Below are 22,267 nucleotides of genomic sequence, written 5' to 3'. Positions count from 1 at the left end.
GTGGCAGAGGGCAGCCTGAAAATGAGTTGAGTGTCGTCAGCGTAGCACTGGAAATTTGAGCAGAAAGTGGCAATGCAGCAGGGGGGGGAGTTGCCAGGTATTGGTTGAAAAGCCAGGGCGAGAGGATAAACCCCTGGGGAACACCACAGGTAGAGAGGAAGATAGATGAAAGGAAGGACCCAAGTTGGACCTGGGAGGGTCGATCTGAGAGGAAATAGGTCAGCCAGGCCAGAACCTGATCAATGATACCCAGGTTTTCACAGAGACGTTCAGCAGGATGGTATGGTTGACCATGTCGAAGGCAGAAGAGAGATCGAGGAGGATGAGGACAGAGGGAATGTTAGAGTCAAGGTTGGCGAGCAGATCTTCACGGATATTCAGGAGAGCAGTTTCCGTGCTTCTGGCAGCTCTGAAGCCAGACTGGCAATCATGGAGAGAGCAAATAGAATTGCAATGAAGTTTAAGCTGAGAGATGGCCAACTTTTCCAGGAGTTTGCCCAGAAAGGGAGTAATGGAAATTGGGCGATAGTTAGCTGGACAAGGAGGATCAGCTGTGGGTTTCTTGAGAAGAGGATGCACAAAGGAGTGCTTCAGAGGGGAGGGGAAGGATCCCGAGGCAAAGGAGTGGTTGCAAAAATCAGCAAGGGCCAGAGCAAGGGTGTCAATATGGTCCTTGATGGTTGTAGAGGAACAGGGATGAACCTGTTTTGACGAGGCATTCATAGATCGGACTTGTCTAGCGACCTCGTCAGGGGAGAAAAGAGGAAAGGACGAGAAGGATGTGGGGGTGGCTAAAGGAGAGTCAGCAAGCACAGACAGAGAGGGGAGAGGAGGGATGTGGGTGGAGAGGGTGGACAGGATGTCCTGGGTTTTTGAAATGAAGTGAGAGGTAAGGACATTGCAAAGAGCCTGGGAGGCAATAGGAGGGTGGAGACTGCACTAGGGTTGGCCAGCTCCTTGCAGATTTTAAAGAGTTTGGCCGAGTTGTTAGATGCCGCAGAGACACGAGCTTGAATGTAGACTCTTCTTGGTGAGGACAGAGTCGATATTGCCTTTGTACCAGGCGACAGGCCAGTTTGTCAGAAGTCCATTTCCTCTCAGCCACCCTACACTTACGTTTAAGTGTAGCTAGGTCAGAGTCATAACAAGAATTGAACTTGGCTTTGGACTTCAAACGGATCCTCATGACAGGGGCAAGAGCATCAAGCGTATCAGAAATTGAAGAGTAGAGCAGAGACAGGGCTGTGTCAGGATGTGAGACAGCCAAAGGTGGAGGAGGAGGAGAGGAGATCTAAACAGCATTGAAGAGATGGAAGTGCCACAGGCCACTAATGATCGCCCAGACTCGAAGATTATCTGGCATCCTATAAGGTGAAAAAAATAGCCATATCAGAAACTTCGGAAACAAGGAAAATGAAAACTGAAAATAAGTCAATGTTGTCATGATGATACTGGTGCCTTAGGTATTAATAGTCATTATTGGTTCATTCAATAGGGTTCCAACCTCAAATTATTGGCTCAACTACAATGCTAGCTGTTGTTAATGAGGAAAATCACTATAAGTTGGTTGAGACCATTGAGGCTCCTGATAGTGTGCACCCACGGAATTTGGCAGAGAAAGTTCAGTGTACAGTGTTTTGAGGGGCATTCAAACTGTTCAATAAGAGAAATTGGATGGATTCGTTGGTCCTACAAAAATATGCACACGGGGGACAGACCAGGCCTGTCCTGGTATTCAATCTGAATAGTTAAAAAAAATATATATAAATCAATGAGGCTTTTATTGTAACTTGGTCTAAAAGGAGATGCATCGATTATTTTGATTAGGTTGAACGTGTTGCCTTCGTTTTCTGAAGTCCCACTTCTGCTCCATCTCAAGCAAGGACATTGAGCTGATTGTGTATGACTTAATGTTAAAAGAGTCAAATTCACTGAGACATCTAGGATATGACATTAGTCCTTTTCACATTCCTCATGTCAAAAACTAGAGAATTATTATGGTCCCACAGTTGAGCTAATCCGGTGGAGATAGCTATATCTTTAGGGGTACATAAGCGACCACAAAGAGCGGTTTGTTTTGCGAATCATGGAAACTTCTCAAAGGATGTAGATTTGTCCTGGACTGCGAGGGCTTTAAATGGAGCCAATCAAGACATAACACAAGTTAATGTTCATCTGTAGAATAGGGGTTCCTTGAAATGGTTATCATGGAACTCTAGGTCATGCTCAACTTTTTAATAATATAGGTCATATTTTAGGAGAGGGATAATACTTTAATTCAAGAATCATGGTTTTACTGATATACCAGTATTGGACAGATGGGTGATCTTCACCATCAGCCATCCAAGTAAAGTTAGGTACCAATTTGGGGGTATCATCACTGCTTTAAATTGTGCGTGGCAATTACGGTGAGAAATTAATGCAATATTAGGGGAGCATTGATCACCTCTTTAAAATGTCAATGGCCACAAAGGCAGTTATTTGTTGATTATAAAATATCCTTTGGCATAAGGGAACATGTGACTTGAAATATTTACTGTATCAGCTTTCAGGCTTTATATGAGATTGCTTGAGTACTCGCTCTAATGGGCTTTTAATTATTGCTGGTGACTTCAATTCTTTGTTTTGTGCTTCGGAACGTACTGATGAAGTTTATTAGAGAGAGAATTACTAATGGACAATTGTGGATTTTTTTTATTCCATCTTTTCAGTTGCACATTTTGAAATTAATGTTTATGGGGATATCCTTATGAGAACCACGTGGCATATGGGTCTGTCGGGCTCTATTTTAGATTACATTTTCGATAGTAAAAAAACTCTGTATGGAAACTGAAGTTTGTGAAATGAATCGGAGTGATCACAATCTGCTAACATGTCATTTTGATATTAAGATGCATGTTAGTATGGGGGCTGGGACCGCTAACCTGATGGCAAACTCTGGTAATTCTAGAATTAAATGGAATGATACAAATTTAAATACATTAAATGAGATTATTGCAGTGGACTGCAATCAGGCGACAACATCTTGGCAATGGAATACGTTTAATCGTTACTCTATTTATCAGTAACATTTTAGAGGCATTTCCTAATTACAGGCCTATCTCAATAGAACAGAAAACAGTAGTGAAGCACATACAAACTTTTGACAACCTTGTAAATGAAAAGAAAAAAGCTACGGAGGGATATAAAATTAAGAAAAATATGAATGAGAAGTCACGTTTTATTCAATCAAAATGTTAAACTTATCAAATTAGATTCGCCAACATCGTTGCCTAATGATTTAAAGAGATGTAGAAAAAATGCTGGTTGTCCTATTAAAAAAAAATTGAATACAAATTTTTGGGACATCATAAATTATATGCAAGGCAGCCAAGTTGATAAAGAAATGAATCCTACAGAAGAAGCTGTCTGGGTAAAGTATATTGGTGATCTATACGCCAGTACAGATGGCTTTAAGGTGCACGATTATGAATGTGTTAGCTCTGAGTGGTGGACTTCGTTGGATCGCGACTGCCACAATCAGGTTAGTGGGGAGGGCGGAAAAGAATAAAAAAGTGAGGGGACTGTGGGAGAGCAGCCATCAGGCAGCTTGGAACGCAGACCTGATCAGCAAATTCTGCCTGCGTTCCCTGCCTCCTGATTGGCTGCCTTCCCCGTGCTGGGTGCCAATTATACTTATTGGAGGAGCTAGTTCCTCACGAGCGGCTGGCCCAAACAATCGCTCCAATAAACTTTTTAAATTGGCTCCCGATTTGTGGGTGAGCGACAGTCATTCCTAAAACATGGGAAACCACAGGTTGTTGCAATGTTTAAAAAGGGTAATCAAGTAAACAATGATATGACTATTCACATCATGGATGCAGATAGTAAAAATGTTGCTTCTCTGATATTAAGAGATCTTAAACAATGAGCTGATTGTGTGGGTAGACTCAAAAACCATATAGGGTTTACAACAAATATTGGGATGAGATGTACTGGTTTTATTCTTAGACGTTATCAAGAAATGGTGTGGAGAGTGGTAAAAGAGAATACATGTACTTAGCCTCAATAGACTAACCTGCTGCTTTTGACCTTGTCAATAGAAATTTGATGTGGAGAAAGTTTTCAAGATGGGACTCCCCACAGGATTATTAAATAGAACTGTACAGCTTCATAATGGTTCCAATGCACAAGTGAGACTTAATAATCATGGAGCTGTAACTAGGAAAATTATGACTAGCTCTGGATTAGGGCATGTATGTATATTGGCACCCTGCCTTTTTAATCTATGTGTCCACATTTATGAGCATTTAGAGAAACCTAAAGTGAGATAAAGCTTTATTTCACTGAAACTAGTTGATTTCAAAATAAAATGGCTGGCGTATGCAGATGATTTCCTTCTTTTTGATAACGAAATTAGCTTTCAGATGCGGATTAAAGCATTTAATAACTATGCTACAGATAACTGCCTCAAGGTAAATCCAGTCAAAACAAAAGTCTTTGCAATACGAGCTTCGAATACAGCTCCAGGTTATAGATGGTTCCCAAACGATGTTACATTGGAAACCATAACTAACTTAGTTTACCTGGTTTTCCCCATTACCTCAAGGTCTATAACAAATAAAATATTTGGGAATCTTAGAACAGAAAGCAAATGTTCTAGCTGGCCAGATCAGAATTAATGCTAAATATGGTACATTTTCTATTCAACCGTTAATAAAATGTTATGAAGGTAAAGCAATCCCTAAAATTATATATGGGGTGTAGGTTTTACAACCACGGGTAATTGACAAATTGGACAAGGTTGAAGCAAAGATTTGGCGAAGGGTTTTGAAGCTTACGGATTGTGTTTCTGCCTCAGTGATTCGGTCCTTGAAGGCGGAAAATAAATGGAGAACTGTTATGATTTTTTTTCTGTGATCTGAAGTGTTTTCCGAATTTACCTGCAGAGAATCTAGTTATAGGCTTCACTAACATGTCAATGAATATTATGACAGAGTTGGATCTAACGATTGATATCTCGATTCAGAATCCATGTAAAGTTGTTAGCATATAGTAAAGACTGAATGGATTCCTGTGAAAGTCTCATAAGCATTTCCTCTTTTCACAATTAAGAAAATGAACATAAAATAGGAGTACTTTAGCTCTCGATCTTAAAGGATCACCTGACAAATATATACAAGCACATTTCATGAGATTTAGATTACATTTATTACCTACAAGAGAAATTGTAACCAACTGTATAACCAAAACAATTGTTTTACTGTTGTTTTTGTGAAAATAAAGGAGGAATCCTTAAAACATTTGTTGATGTATGCCGTTTTAACTGGCCTACGTATGATGCACTTTAAGGAGTTTTTATTAATATTGATCATTTGTGGCAATGGATTATACCTGGCAATTGCGTCATTGATTATAGCGGTCTTGAGATTCTTGACTCAGCTGAAACTCATTTAGTATGTGTATGGTGGTTGCTTAAATGTGTTTGGAGTTTCGCATTTTAATTAACATGTTATGTAATCTATGTTGTGTTTGTTTTTGTTGGAAAAAACCTTTTGTAAAAAAGTTGATATTGTATCAACCAAATACAACAAAAAATATATATAACAATGTCATACAATGTCATGGTGGTGTTCATCTCGGCAAATACCGTGGTATTCTCTACCAGGAGTATAAATGACAACAAACCTCCCACATTTCTCTAAGTTCAATCAGAATAATGTGGTGTGCGACTCCTTTAGGGTCAATGTACGTTGCACTTGCAATTCTTTATTGGGAAAGTCTGTTGATTTGGGGGGGGGGATTTGCGATCAAATTTAGAAGTTCTTGTCCATTTGCAATTTCTTTCTAGCATGTTAATGTACATCGCGCCAGCCCTCTGATTGCCTGTGTTGTTTTTCAAGTAGACCGGGTCTTCCAATTATCATTCTACTTCTGTCAATCATCAACATTATTCTTCGAACTGTCATATGAACTGACAACGGGACACTTTTTTCACTTAATTTACATAGCTATACACCAAAAATATTTCTCACACTGAAGTTCAATTGCTCTTCTATCAAATTAGTGAACCTTCTCTCAATTACCACAGGCAAATCTAAATTTATTTTTGAAAGCTTATATTCTTTAATGTAGCTTCTACCTTTCAGAATTTACATGCACTTCGTTATAATCAAGTAAATATCACATATCTCTTCGAGCAGATAAGATAGTTATTAAACCTGTTTTTTTTCCTATTTTGATTAGGACATATTTAGTATTGTAACCACTTGTAAATTGAAGTTTCATATTCAAAAGTGTAAACAAAAAAGGATTCCGATTTGATCTTCGAATAATACTCATGCCCTTTAGGAGCGAGTTTAACCATGCTAGAGATGCTACATTTTGTAACAGTGTCAAATATCTAAACATGCCCTGATGAAAACACGATGGCGAGTTGGAACCATTTCCTTTATTCTCCACATTTCTATGCTGTTAATGGTAATCAGCCCACTTCCCGCATGTTGAAACAGGTGTTGGAAAATGGCAGACATTAGATTGTGATGATTTGCAAACAAGGTGAATGATCGAGATCATATTGTGATAAATTGCAAATAATATATTGTGGGGATTATTGTGATTAACCACCATAGAAAAGATATCGGAACATATTTAGAAGGTATGGAAAAAAACATCAAGCAAATTAAGTACCACTTCTGAAGGTATATGAAAACAATTTTCTGGTATGCATTTAAAATCATATGATTAAACAAATATCAAGACCTGACATCACAATATTTTGATTTTTAAGTGTAAATTTCACTCAAAAAGCACATGAAGTGAATTATAATTATTGCTTGTTAACAGACATTTTTCTCACTGCTTGACTGGGGTCTCATTGTTTGAGCTAGAGGTGACATGGATACATCTGATCTATATAAGCTGAAGTATTTTGTTATTACAGCTCTGTTCCAACTTGATAAAATAAGATTGCAGATGGGGTTCATTGTACAAGTACCATAGTGCTTTGTGCTGGTGCCAGGTTCCATCCACAGGAGACTACATTGTGGGATGGTCTAAATTTGGCATAATATGATCCATCTTGGTTTAAGTCATTGTATTGTTAAGGATTTCAATCAGGCGATACACTCCGCTCTCGGCCTAGTGTACAGCGCAATGGAAAAACGTATTTGATATATGGATTCAATTATTTGAATCCATATATCAAATAAGATGTGCCACTCGTATCACACCCCTTATTTAAGAATACCCTGGGTCACGCTGGACCAGAAATCAGGCTGGTTTGCAAAGGTAAATATTTATTTATGTATTTAAAATGTATTCACAATATGCTTTAATAGACATACATCAATCACCAATGGGGTGACAGAACACTGAATAATATCTTTAATACACGAGGAGTAAGTAATGAGCAAAACAAATGCAGCACAGAAAATAATACTTTTGTGTTGGTTCATATCAGATAGCACCATGGTTAGCAGTTCCCACTGCAACACCCTTCAATCCCCCAATAGGCAATGTAAAGAGATAGGAGGAGAGAGCAAGTATTCAGGAAGAGCATAATTCAAACAGAATATCAGTCCCACTTTCCCCCAGCAACACAAGAGAAAAACGGAATTGACTTTCAGCTGTCAGACTGACTTTCAAGATTGACTTTAGAATGGCCTGAGCAAAAACACCAAATATGGTCAAAATTGCTGAAATTGTTATAAGTTCTTATGGGAGCCGCTTTGGATAGTTGCACACAAACACAAGCAATGATTTGGTCAGCAGAAAACAAATTAAATCTTAAGGTCCAAGTCGGAAGCAGTCTAGGCTATTTTTTCCTTGCGCGATATTCGCTATTACGGGAGAATCGCATTGATTTGCTAAATGAAAGATAGGATGGGTTGGAGATTGGGACAAGACTGTTACGCTCACCTGGTATCCACAGGGACGCCACCCAGCCGGGTTACTCGCTGGTATGCTTCTCAGCTTTGCCCCGATATGGTCTGCAGGGAAGGTTCTGCCTGAAAATACAGGACGACTGTGTTGAAGACTGACTGGGGTAAGTATCCTCCCTCCACCCCCGTATGATTTCAGTCCCTGTGGCGCCCTCTCCTCACCTTGTGGTAGAATTAGGCGTGCTCTCCGTCCTGCCTTCTTTGCAGGAGCGCGTTGTCTTTCATGGGTGAGTGCGGTCCAGTTTCTTCACTAATGCTGGCCCGTTTGATATGGTTCAGGTAGGTCTTATTGCTGTTCTTTAGTTTTGCTGCTATCCTGCATGCCTTTCTTTGCTTAAAATGTCTCTTTTTTCTCCCTTAGGTATGTGGAGCTTCAGCGCGGTGAACTGGCTTGGTTGAGCCCCGCTGGTAAATGATGGCGCATTAAGAGCGCTATGATGCGGTAAGTAAGCGCTATGCGCAGCGCGGCAAAGTCTTGCCTTTGCTAACCTGTGTTTTCCTTCCTTGTAGGTCGTGGTGTTCTTCAGCGCGAGTGAAATGTCCGGAGTGGTGCCAGCCGAGAGGCGACCAGCCAGGTAAGTCTTTTGAGCAGTTCGTAATTTGTAAAAGGTCTCTGCTGCTTTCTTTAATGTTGCCTCCATCTTCCTCTTTCAGGTCGTTCTGTCCGGGAGGCGTGCAGATTCGAGGAAGCTGTTCTCAGTAGCTGCGAGTGTTTAAAGATGAAGACTGCAGGTAAGATGCTGCTGCTAATGATGTTCCTTTTGTCTCCTTGCAGGTTCTGCTTCTCCGAGGTTCGAGGGAATAGCTGGACACTGAGCGTCACGTTGCAAGCTGCAAAGTAACACGAAGCGTGTTGTCTTGCTCTGGTGTGGTTTAAATAGTCGCAACAAATAATCCAGGTAAAGTAGTCCCTAGGCTGCCACACCCAAAACACTAGACCGCATAGCTTGGTTCTTAGGGACCAAGCTATGTGGATGCCTCCATGCTGGCTGACAATACAATAAAGTAGTTCCCAAGCACATTGTTTTTCATGGTGTATGAGCCTGGTGCCATAGGCGCCAGGACTGGCCCCATGAGGGCTTTTGAAGAGGATGCCAGGCTCTAGAAGCCAGAGTCCTGACTCCACCTGGCCAATGGGTTTGCCAGAGGGGGTTTTGGGCGAGGGTTGTGACAAAGACTATGCAAAGGGCATATGCTATGTGACAATTCTTCCTATTTATACTCACTGGATATGTTTTTTTTTTTTTTTTTTTTTTATTTTTTTTTTTTTTAAATGGGACCGTCAGTTCTGGCCCTGGAGTGGGTCTGGTCTAAGAAAAACAGCACATCAGGCGCGGGACTGGATCATCTGGGCCGGTCGTCGGATTGGCACAGGATCTGCTCTCCTAGTCAGTGGGTATTTGGTTCAGCTGGATGGTGAGTTACTCAGGCAAGCCTAGTGGTGGCAAGCCAGAGAATTTCTGGATACTGGTTCAAAAGGCCATCTCACCCACACAGCGCTTTACTGAGTGGAGAGGATAAATTTGAGTACTGGGGCCTTGCTGGAAATCAATAGTCTATTGCTGGCAAGAGATTTGACATCTGGATCTGATAGAATAGTTAAAGCTGGATGTAGGAAGCTGGAGTAGGAAGCTGGATCAGAGTGCTTTGCCGGAATCAGGAAAGTTGCTGGATCATTGAGTCCCTATCTGCTCTCTGCTGTCTCTATTTATTCCCCAAAAATGACATCACAACGGGGGTGTATGGGCCAGCTTAGCTGGGCTTGCCCCTGTGAAGGTGATTGGGTCAGAGTCTACTCTCTGCCTTGATAGGATGAGAGAAACATAGTGTCATCTTTATGGTAGAATTTTATGATGCTGAGAATCCACCCCTAGCCACTGGAACACAGTCTAATTTTGGCAAAATACATATTTACACATGTGCAACCTCTATAAAATCACATACACAGAATGCATATTTTCTGGAGCATCTCCTCATCAAAATCTTGCAGCTGTAGGATCTGGTATCAACTTTCCACAGAATTTTGTCCTTTTCGCTATGTACACAATGTCCAAATTGTATGCAACTTTCCACAAATATGGGTGTTTAACATGGGAATGAGTGTATAAAATATCACAATTCTAGCGGAAATACAGACCGCATAAACCCACATTTATTGCCATTCCTGTTCAGAACATGTCACACAGTTCTGGCGCCTCTTCACCCGTGCAGCCAGAAATTAAATTAACAGTTCAGTCATTTTTATATTTTTCACCATTTTGCAGTTATACGTTTTTTAAATGTGTTTTTTGTTCAGGATCAGCAACAGATGGTCGCTTGGCTCCGCCTCTTTTTGTCTCCCTGCAGTCCAGGAGCATGCTCCTCCTGGCTTCTTCCTTCTGGAGGCCATTTACGACCCTTTTCACACTTCCAATTTCCTGGGTTGCATTCTGTCATTGTTCCTTTGTGCTCTGTAGACCAGATTCTGTCCCAACCTAGCAATTAGCACCTCCCCGTGAGTTTCTGTTGAGGGGGAAGGCCCTCCCCGCTGGGAAATAAACCTGCTTTTCAAGTTCTTGCAGCTCAGCCAGGTTTAATTTAATTGTTAAATTCTTTTGGCTTTTCCTTGGCACAAAACAAACTTGTTATATCAAATACCAGATAGAATTCTCATTCAAGATTTTAACCCTGTGGGATCAAGACAACTCTAATATGGGTTACTATCAGTAACAGGCCTCTTATATTGCAAACATTTGACTTTCAGTTTATAACATGTTAAAGTTTAATCAGGAAGCCCCCCGACAGCCGTCATCACAGGTAGCCCTCTGCTGCACAGAGATTTATTTTTACAGATCCACCGGCAGGCCACTTTTGCTGCAGAGATCTCTTTATGCTTTTAGCCTTTCAGGACCTTGTAAGTTCACAGTGATTCCTTGAACTAAGTAAATTGTAGCACCGAGCGAGAATTTTGAATATTTGGAAGGTGTTCTGTACCGGCATTCTGAAGTTTCAGCAGCAAAGAAAAGGTGATTTAAAGGAATATTGGAGTTTCATTTAGCAAAGCACTGCTTTTTCCTTCTGCACTCCACTTTCAATTGTTGTGGTGCCCAGTGACACATTTCAGTAGCGAGAGCTATGTTCCACCACTGACAATATGCGCTGCAGATTGGGCAGCCATCTTTTTGTTTGTTGAAAAGCGCGATTTTCAGGGGTTTTGGTGTGCACAAGGGTTTTGCGGCCATTTTGCTGTTTCTGGCACAACCATAACAGAGTGATGCAGCATAGCAGAGTAAAAGTGAGAATACATCCCACAGTATGTATACATTCAGAGCAGTGCATCCTTGACGCGGTTGTTTATAGTAAATGATGAGCTTGTGGTGTGGAAGAATAGGAACTGTTGTACTGCATCCCGAAACAGTGCTTAAGTAAGGCTTAAAAGAGGATGTGACCTGCTTAGAATGTTTTCCTAGCCATTTGAAACTATAGGTCTCTTTGAATAATAAACAGGTTACTTTTATTTAAAACACAATCATTATTTTGAATATTGTTCTAAAATATTTTTCCACAATGAAGGTGTGCATGTATAAACTAGTGGCGTATCCCCTTTGTGTTGTGCACCTTTTAGTGAGCCCTTATAAGGCTGAAGCTGGCGTGCTCTAAGAAACAGCCCCATCTGCTTGCGCACTCACATTGCCAATGCGGATGTCAATCACGGCCTTTATCTTTTATCTACTGTTCACTATATCGACTGATATTTCATGGGTACGACGTTCATTCACTGGCTGTCATTTTTTCGATGGGATTTATGCTGAATTTCTTTTCTAAAAAAGAAATTGGAAAACAAAGGGGGTGTTGGCAAGTGTATATAAAGTTATGGGGATAGGGACTAGTGTTAAATTAATAGGGCAGAGGGTAATTGGGGTGGGGGGACGCCCCAAAAAGAAAAAAACCTTTTGATTTGTTTTTTCAAAAAAAGAAATTGCAGCAAAAAAAAACATTGACAAAAATGCCTGTCAATAAATTTACATAGAACCCATGACATGTTGTACCTCAGGCCTGAATAGAGAGGACCCTAACAACATAACCATGAAAGGCAGTCATTTTTGTTGGCAGTGCCGTTGAGTGCCACACAGACCAAAATCCAAGGCTACTCCGGAGCATTCGTCAAATGCTGCATCAACTTCCCAGACCATCTGCTTCTTTTCAAGTAAACATTCTTCCATTCTCAGATTGTGCATTTGTGCTGAGGTAAGGCCACCACATGCCGGGCAATGTAGACTGTAGTGTAAACTGCCTAGCCATAAGTATGAAATAATTTGCCCTTCATGTCTGGTTGACCAGTGGAAAATTAGATATAGTTTCAGGTTTCAAAATTGGCAAGACACGTAGTCTTATATAGTCTTTCTGATGTTAATTTTGGACTGCCTGTACATGACTCTGTAAAGAGAAGGAGTCTGGGGGGCATTAGTCGGATAAAAGGATAAACAGATCATGAAAACCCTTAGGTGTTGAAGAGTGCCGTTCAAATGTTCCCGTGACCGGTGTACGCATAAGGACAATTCCCTTTTTTGGGTAGTATATGTATATAAGATATAAATGGCCGGCAGCAGCCCTTTTCTTTGCAAAGAGCGATTGGTTTGGGTAAATATAACATGGTTTGGTTCCGTTCAGGGTCTTGACGAAAGTAGTAAAAAGGCTGGTGGTTGCAGCAGCATTTTTACTCCACAGCAGGAACTCTCCAACAGGCAGGAACAGGGGAGGGAGAAGAATGGGATATTGAAGGATTAACAGGTAACCCCGTTTTAAAAAAAAGGAGCCCTGGCAGCTTTATTGTCACTGCATTTTAAAACCAGCATTTTCCCACTGATCTACAAGTTCACCATATATTATACAAGTGCTTGAATAAGCCAATGTGACTGGAGTCAGGGCGTGTCTTTTTGAAAAATGTGTTCAATATTTTATCAAACCATAGCAGTGTAAATTGCAGTTGCTTCTTAGGTTAATATGAGGCAGATTTCTGGTAGTTTTCTTCACGGAGGTAGTGTTAAATCGTGCCGTGTGTATGTTCATTTTGTTTGCCAGCCATGTACACCTTAAGAACATCTCCTAGGAGTAATAGATTAATTGCATTCTCCATATGTCATTGGGAAATGGGGAGAAAATGTTTTTACAGCTCAGGGCACCTTTTGGTTAATTATGACTTCATGATTACCATTAATCTGGGTTTTGCCCTAGTGACTGAAGGGGTTGAGCTCTGAAGTATGTGTAGGAGTCAGCAGTGCTATGACTATGGGGTTACCCCCTCCTCACCCTCCACCTCCCTTGTTATATCTATACCAGTACTCTGCATATCTGTGCCTGGAGATGGTTCACGTTATGATACGAAAGTTTATTTATATAGCGCCTATACACAATGTGTTTCAAAGCGCTTCAAGGCAAGGGAGGGAACATGGGAAAATACGACATTCTTACAGGTCATGAACATTAAGGATGTGAAATTAACTATCGTACTCGGCCTGATGACATTTCAGAGAGTGCAAGTGCTAAGACATAGATAAGGAAGGGATGGGGAGAGTGGGAAGGAAATGGAAACAGACATGCGACTACCGTACTAGGCCTGATGACATTTCTGGTAGAGCCGGAGGAAAACAAAAAGGTGAGGGAGAGGGGTGCAGAAGGGATGGGAGGAACAAAACAAGCGACTTACGTACTAGGCCTGACAACCTTTCAGATAGTGCTGGATGGGGTGGGGGAGGGATCGTAAGGGGATGGGGCAGCAACAGATGAGGTTGCGATCATACTAGGTCCAGGGACAATTCTGATAGAGTAAGTGCATAGAAGAAAGTAAGGGGAGGAGTGGAGGAGATAGGAAAAGGGAGAGGAGAGGGGAGGAGAGGAGAGAACAGAGAGTAAGCAGTCAAAAAGAGTGGAGAAGCAAGAGGGGAGAGCGAATACAATTGCTGAAGTCAGTAGTAACACATAATGTTGCAAGCCAGGATACAAGATCAAGATGGGAACAGCATGATTCAGGGCCACCATGAGTTCAAGATGCAAAGGAAGTCCAGCATGAGAGTTGAGAAAGGGTGATGCACTGTGAATCAATGAAGTCCATAAAAGTAAAATCCAGCATTGGCCACAAGACGGTGATGGTGAAACCAGAATGTATCAGGACAGACTCCTGCGTGCAGGAAGGGTGGGTGGGCACACGGGAACAACACGGGGGGACCAGAGAGGGTGGGGATGGCCTTTGGGGACAGAGGGTGTAAACACATGTTGAGGAATATGAATCAGAATATGAATAGAATATATATTACTTCTGTATATCCAAGCTTCCATTAATCCATCATGTTATAGGTTCGAGACATTTTTAAAAGGGAGAATTTTCATTCAAAGGTCCACAAGCCTCAACAGTCCACCAGAGTCGGACGATCAATGTCCTTGACCACCGTATGTAAAATAGAAGGTTCCAGAGTCTCTACACGTTACTCCTCGGGTTAGCATGCATGTTACCTCTTAAGTGTGAAGGGGGGGTGGGATCATTGACTGTGTAAATTCATGCTCAGACACCCTTTGTGCTAGCTACACAAGTGTGTGTGCCCCATTTCTGAAGTATGTTCCATGCAGGAAGGCTTCAACTCTGGATTGTGATTACAGATCCAAGGGCAATTCAGAGCCCAGGGTGTCAACATGCAACGGGGAGGAGAAAGACCAAAAGGGAAACCCAATACGAGACTACAACAAAAGAGAACATAGTAATGAATTTATCCACCAGAGTATTGACCAGCAAAGAAACAGAAACACTACAAAAAGGTCTAAGCTTTGTTCCCACGTATGACAGTACATTATTTGAGTCAAAAATAGAACTTTACAAACTCATCAGACAGATGAAACTTAAGGTATTCTTTAATGAGCTGGAAGATCAACAAGCTAAGGAAGAAGCTGAGCTTAAAGAATTCAGAAGCAAAAGCACGTTCACTCCTCCAATAAGTATACCGTCCATAGAAATTTTCCAAAAACAGTTTACAAGAGACTTTGAAAAACTCAAGTTTAAAGGGCGTTCGCCACGCAACATGAAACCCCATGAATTGAAGTTGATACGTGACCTATATGGAGATCCATTGATCACAATAAGGGCTGCGGACAAAGGAGGAGGTCTTGTTCTGCTTAACACGAGAGAAGAGTGTGAAAGAAAACTGAGCGATGCTAATACATATGCCAAATTGACACATGACCCAACACCTGAGATAAGAGAAAACTTGAAGTCCCTGTTAGATAAGGCGGAGGAATTGGAGTGGATCAATCACCATACCAAGAAATTTCGGACTAATCCACACCCCAGAATACCACACTTTTACACGCTTCCTAAGGTGCATAAAGATCCAGTAAATCCCCCTGGGAGACCCATTGTGGCAGGGATGAACAGTATACTAGAACCTTTAGGTAGATATGTGGATTATTTTTTGCAACCACCAATTCAAAAAACTAAAACATACATCAAGGATTCCACCCATTTCCTACAATTATTGAATTCTACTACATTCAATTGCAATAATATCTGTTTCACAATCGACGTCAAGAGTCTTTACACTTCAATCCCCCACGATTTAGGGGGTGAGGCGGTGGAATGGATGTTACTCAATGCAGAAGAGATACCAGCCCAAAAGGAGTTCATAATGGTACTTCTTGAGTTCATTAGTAATAACTCTTACTTCAAATATAAAGTTGATTACTACCTCCAAGTTGCTGGGACAGCTATGGGAGCCACCATGGCTCCCTCCTATGCTAATTCTTTCATGCACAAATTTGAATCAGAAAAAATACTACAAAATGAACATTGGCATTCGAAATTGGGCCTTTGGATAAGATATATCGATGATATATTTGGAATATGGAAAGACACAGAGGAAGAGTTGCTTAATTTCTTTGCATATTTGAATAGCATAGATGCCTGTATACAATTCACTCATGAATACTCGCTTACAAATATCCATTTCTTGCATGTAGACATCAAGATTACCACCTTGGGATACCAAACCACTATCTTTCGGAAACCAACAGATCGGAATAACCTCCTACAACGCCTCAGCTTCCATCAACCGAGCCTCATAAAAAACCTTCCATATAGTCACATGTTGAGGGTAAAAAGACTGGTAAGTGACCCAGAAGATTACCAAATGGCTATCCAAGAAAAGGGCAAAAAGTTATTTGACAGAGGATATTCAGAGGAAGAAATAACCACAGCTCAATCTCGTGTAGCCACCCAGAGCAGAGAAGATTTACTTAAGGTCAATACCAAACAAGAGCAGGCTCTACTACTCGTCTTTGTGTCCAAATACTCTCGTGAAAGTAATCGCATTAAGTGCATCATCAAAAAAACATTGGAACACACCTATGCGATCATCGAGTGGAACACTTGTTTAAAGAAGCTCCCACATTCGCTTATCAGCGGAGTCAGAATTTAAAGGACAGATTAGTTCAAACAAAACCAGCCCTGAAAAAGAAACTCACAGGATCGGTACATTCCATTGCTTGAATTGCAGCAATTGTGGCTATGTCATAAAAGGAGAGACGATTAAGCATCCCTATACAGGGGAGACAATCAAACTTAAGAACTTTGCTACATGTGACTCTCACAACGTAATCTAGGCCATAAAATGCCCATGTGGTTTGTACTATGTGGGTCAGACACTCAGAATAGCCAAGATTAGATGGAATGAGCATAGATCATGCATAAGGAACCACAATGCTAACTCAGCGGTATCAAGACATTGGGACGAGAGAAAACACCACCTAGCCCAAATCCGTTTTGTAATTCTGGAAGTGGTCTTCAGAAGAGATACCCATGAGAGTTTTCAAAGGAAGATGGACCAAAGAGAAACCTTTTGGATTGACTGTCTTAGCTCCCTTACTCCAAAGGGGCTGAATGAAGAAATAAACTACATGTGCTTTTTGTAGTACAAATCGGAGAAACTGAACCAACAGATGTTACCAGATTTTGATTTTATGCATGTAAATGTGGACCCTCTGCTCCTTATCTCTATGGCTCCCTACTATAAGACTTGAGTGTATTTACAAATACGTTGTTGCAATTTCTTCACTCTTAGATTTAACCTTGCTACCTCCCTTTTAGTGGTGGAGCCCATCGAACACAGCATGTTTCTTTATATATATTTTTTCCTATAGATCTTGAATTTAAAGTTGACCTTGTCGGTCTCACGTTTAGCTTATAGCTTTAGTGTCTTTTCGTTATTTTGCTTATCCAGATCCAACTTGTTTACATACGAACATGTTTCACAGTGACATACCCTTCATAAGTCTACTTTGGACCCTATGTACTAATCTGCATTACAACTAATAGTTATGTGAACCTATAGACATCCGCAATCCCCCTTTTTTTTTTAACACTCATTAGACCTAACATGATTTTTGTCAGGCAACCGTACATCTTCTAGTAACTTTCACTATACCCAACGCAATCTCTGTCAAATAGGCAGCACTGGCGCTACTGTGCATTACCAGATCTTATCGGTAAAGCAATACCAACATTATCTCACATACTGCATTACATCCATATGCGCTTCTCTTTGCAACGCGCTACTTTTCGAAACATGCTTTTGTCCTTTAAGTTCGCGCATGCACTGCAATCACGTTCAGACACATTCCGAGTGTCCATCACCATGGAGACATCCCCGCCCCATGGCTTGCGCCAGAGGGTGGGGCGCGAGGCATACGTGCTCTGCACAGACCACGACGCCTCGCCCCGTCTCCATGGTTACATTTAAAACCAAGTCATTTCCACCGCGAGCGCGTTGGAAGCTGCACACACGTCTTACAAGCTGTCGGGTAAGCACGGTTACATCCAGCTATTCTGAAGCTCTACCCTCGGCATATTTTGCGAGGATTACTCACAATGATACTTAACTTCTATTTTTTGTAGATTCTCCAGTTGTGCTCACGCACAACAATATGATCCATGCGCTCTTTGACTTGATTAAGGTATGACTTGCCTTTATGGTGGATACACTGATAGAAGATGCATAACCATTGCAGCAAACTAATTGAAATGCTTTTTGTTTCTCGTTTCTTTTTTATTTTCTACCAAAAAGAATGTGGTTCACAAATGGGTATGTGCTTTTATAAACATTTTTTGATAAATATTTGCTATGCATGTTTTGCAATGCATCTTGTGAACATTGTTAGAACAACAGTTATGAGATATCATTTATTGCAATAATACCGCCCTGATGAAGGTTTTATCCGAAATGCATTGGCACCAGAGTATTATCGGCAATTTCAGATGAATACTCAATGTGTAATTCACACAGATGAACTTTACCAGAAAACATTTCAGAAATGTGCATTAAACATTTTCTGTTATGAAAACTCATGACTTTCAGAACTTCTTTGGAATAACATTTGGATACTTTTTACAGTATACTATATATGAGCAACCTAATTGGGGCAAACTGTGAAGCGCCTTTCCTACCAAAGTGGAGTCACTGTTTTTTGGAGATTATATGTTTGAATTGGTCCTAGTGCTACAGGACCATTTATGGATTGGCAGCTCCAGGCGAAAATATTTTGAAACACACCTTTGGATCGCTAGGATATTTGATGCAATAACCCTAAGTTTCAATTTGCAAGTGCTGCCCTCCTCTCTCTTCATTTTTTAACATGCAGACATCTCAGACATGCACTTGTCTGTGCATTGGTTAGATATGAGGCAGCATCTCTGAAGCGTGTATGTCCAGCTTTAGAGAAACCTATGGACTCCAATATTGGGGTGGGCTGGCAGTCGGTATCCCCCATTTACAGGAAGCAGCAAAAGAATACCCTTCTAGTCCAGCCTAGTAAACCTTTCCCTCTTAAACTAGACAGAGGTCCGAACTTCAGGGGTGTTAGGAGAACATGCCGCCAGACCTCACAATTGCTTTCATCATTGCCAGACGGCAAACACTAAGCACATTCTATATACCCTTTGCGGATTGCATTCCTTTTCTCCAGATAGAACAGTGGGTGATCAGTGGCATGTTGATGATAAACTCTGCCATGTATTATGAAAAGAGCAGAATTTAAAATAGAACACTAGTTTACCACGGCCTCTGAAACTTCTTTAAATAAGAACACAAAGTTTGAAGAATGCAACATTTGAGCGTATGCTGCATATTTTTCAATATGGAAACCAATTAAAGACTGCCTATCCAATTTCTAAACAAAGCATGATGTCAAACAGACAGAAAAGCTTGTTTTTGTTTCGACAAGGAGCTTTGAGTTTGTGCCAACACAAAGTCACAGATTAAAGACACTCGGCTGATTGACCACACAGACTTATGAATCCAAGCACCAAACGGCATAAGGGAGTGCAAGATGTAAAAGAATGCAAGAACTTAAAATTGAGCAGGCAAATACAGGAGGATGAAATATCCAAGGGTCAGGAGGGCCAGAGGCATGTGAAAGTGTGCCCACAGAAAGCCACATGAGGGACCAGCAAGGGGACAATGAAACTGAAAAAGACGATCTGACGATGGCAAAGGTGTGCCACAAGACCACTCCAACAGACTATTTCTATACAGTGTAAGGTAGATTATTCTTACCTGCGTGTTCCATATATGAACACATTTATCAAAGGACCCACTTGCCAGGTACTTTCCATCCGGGCTAAACGCAACACTGTATACTGGCTCCTGATGTTTCGTTAAGGTGTGGATGCAAACTCCTCTTTCAACGTCCCACAGCCGGACAGTGGAATCAAAAGATGCACTAGAAAAAAAGAATCATCACCAGGTGAAGTGAACCACTGACAGAAGTGATCCCATCTGCCATAAATGCATTATCCAGCCCCATCACACACAGTCTCTAGCAGCACTATAAGAGAAGGTGCTATATACTGTACCAAAGCATATCCCTATATTTCCATTATTAAATGCTAGCAACAGTTAATATGTGGACTTGGAGAAAATAATTGATAGTCAAGTTTTATTGGTTCTACAATAGGGTGAGAGAATTAAAAAGTATGCACCGATAAAAATAGCAATGCCCCCAACACCCCTCTTACCAGGTAGACAGCCTGGGTGAGGAGGGCACATGACAAAAAGACAACTGTGGAAGAGGCAAGTCAATGCCAGATTCATAGCACAACACTGTGCATAGATAAGTCAGGACCTATAACCCTTTCAGTTGAAATGGGCCCAGAACCTCCAGGCGCACCCCCCACCCCATGAAGCTTCCCCTGTGTTAGCAGTCTTATGACGCAGCAACATACTCTTTTCATTCACAACATTAAACGTGCACTTTGCAGCATGCACAGTATAGGTGGCCTCCGCTTCCAGCCTCAGGCCAAATTAGCATACACTAATGTCTTTCTTGTGGATTTTTAATGCCCCCGAGTTTTACGGTGACAACCACACTGGACAGGGTCCATGGGCAATAAAGGGATAGTTCACTAAAATTTTATTGGCTAAAAAGACGGCCCATAATCAAAAATATATATAAAACATATTTTTAAACAAAGTTCTTATGTAAAGTTTTGAGCAAATGAGGCTCAAACTCAAAAATGCCAAGCACAAGAAGGCATCCATTTTGTGAAATGGATGAACCTCTTGTACTTGTGTTAAGCTCTGCACTTGCGGCACTAATGAAGCAAAAGCCAGCCAGCTGTAATAAACAAAAGCTACCAATAGGTGGCTTTTGCTTAATTATTGCCGGAGAGCAGAGAATCCAGGCAGGAAGGCTGCATGCTGCTATGTGCCATTTTATTTCTTTTCCTTGCAAAATCATGGCATTTATAAATACAATGCAGTTGTATTTATGATTGCTGCGGTTTTCTTTCCAAGTTTCCCGGAGCCCGGGAGACTCAAAGCTGAAGCCACCACAATTATAAATACAATGCGGTTGTATTTATAATTGCTGTGGTTTTCTAACCACGGCAATCATAAATACAACGTATTTATAATTTCTGAGCCTTTTCTTGTAAGCAAGTCCAAGCAATTATGAATACTTTGCTGGAATCCGGCAGAGTTTTCAAAATTGCTGCGACTTTCCTTTCTATTATCCTGCGCACGGGAAACTAGAAAAGAAAGTGGCAGCAATTAAGAAAACCGGTGAAGTATTTATAATTGCTCTGCCTTTCATTTTAAGTTTTCTGTGCTACCCTGGGTTTGGGAAGCACCGAAAACCTAAAATGAAAGTGAAGGCAGACTCCGCTCCATGTTTAGCTCTGCTCCAGCTGCTTTATTAGTGCCGCAAGAGCAGAGCTTAACATGCAGAGAAGGCTGCTTCTTATCACCAAAATGGATGCCACCATGTAAACGCTTTGAGCCTCGTTTGCTCAAACATTTACATACAAACTTTCTTTAAAGAGATGTTTAATATATATGTTTTTGATTATTGCCCATCATTAAACAAATAATATTTTTGAGCGCACTATTCCTTTAAGCAAATTGTGCTCTCCCCCATGCACAAAGGCAATACAACCCTCGACCTAATCTTCACATCATCCTTTTTCATCACCTGCACAGACACTATCCCACACAGCTGGACTGACCATGTTGTCATTTCACTGTATCACCCACTCGTCTGTGGCCATAAAGGTTAGTCTAAACACCACCACTTAGCACTTCTCATTAAAAACCTTACCAGTCAATAGGTTGTAAGCAGACTTCCTCACCAATGGGAAAGCCTTGGTACTCCTAGCATTATTTAGCAACCCAACTCAAACTTAACCGCTGATTGGGTCTCAGAACTCAACTGTAACATAGTCATCACTGCCATCACCCCTCAACTATGGACTGACCACTTTCTAATAAATTTCACTGCCACACTTGACCTCCCCAGCCCCAAAACTATCAAAATGATACCACCTCTCCCTACCAGAAGTAAAAAAGATATCACTACAGAAAAACTTATCCCCCTCCTCCTGCCCACTATTAACGGTCTGAAGGACAACACCGACCCAGACACACTAGTAGACACCTTTAACAAAGCTATGTCTCACGCACTAGACACCATTGCACCTGCAAAACTACGCAAAGCTAAGCAAGAAGCCCACCTCAATGCCTGGTTCACCCCCCAGCTTAAGGACCTTAGAAAGCAGAAACGAAAACTCCAAACCATCTGGCGTAATTCGCCCACCAACGACAACAAAGCCAAGCTAACCCAAGCTACAAAACTTTACAAGTCTGAAATTATCAACACTAAAAAAACATATTCAATGACAGAATTACCAATGCCAAATCGAATACCAAGGAACTATTTGCCATCCTCCGGGAAATGGAATCCCCTATCCAACCATCTGACACGGTCCCAAAGGACAAGATATGGTGCACTAATATACAGAATGCCCTATCAAACAAAATCTCCACCCTCCA

General features: G+C 41.2%; 1 protein-coding gene across 3 annotated transcripts in view; it reads right to left on the bottom strand.

Annotated features, from left to right (window-relative positions):
• Positions 1 to 22,267, bottom strand: part of TBL1X (transducin beta like 1 X-linked) — a 943,441-nt gene that overhangs the window by 68,837 nt on the left and 852,337 nt on the right. For all 3 annotated transcript variants that reach the window (XM_069640382.1, XM_069640381.1, XM_069640380.1), the window contains exon 15: positions 19,496 to 19,661. In XM_069640382.1, coding sequence (XP_069496483.1) covers positions 19,496 to 19,661 — 166 coding nt within the window. The remainder of the gene's footprint in view (positions 1 to 19,495; positions 19,662 to 22,267) is intronic.

Source organism: Ambystoma mexicanum, chromosome 7q (assembly GCF_040938575.1).
Source record: "Ambystoma mexicanum isolate Mex_15411 chromosome 7q, UKY_AmexF1_1, whole genome shotgun sequence".
NCBI lineage: Eukaryota > Metazoa > Chordata > Amphibia > Caudata > Ambystomatidae > Ambystoma > Ambystoma mexicanum.
The sequence above is the reverse complement of the archived record's forward strand: the minus strand, read 5'-3'. Positions and strand labels throughout refer to the sequence as shown.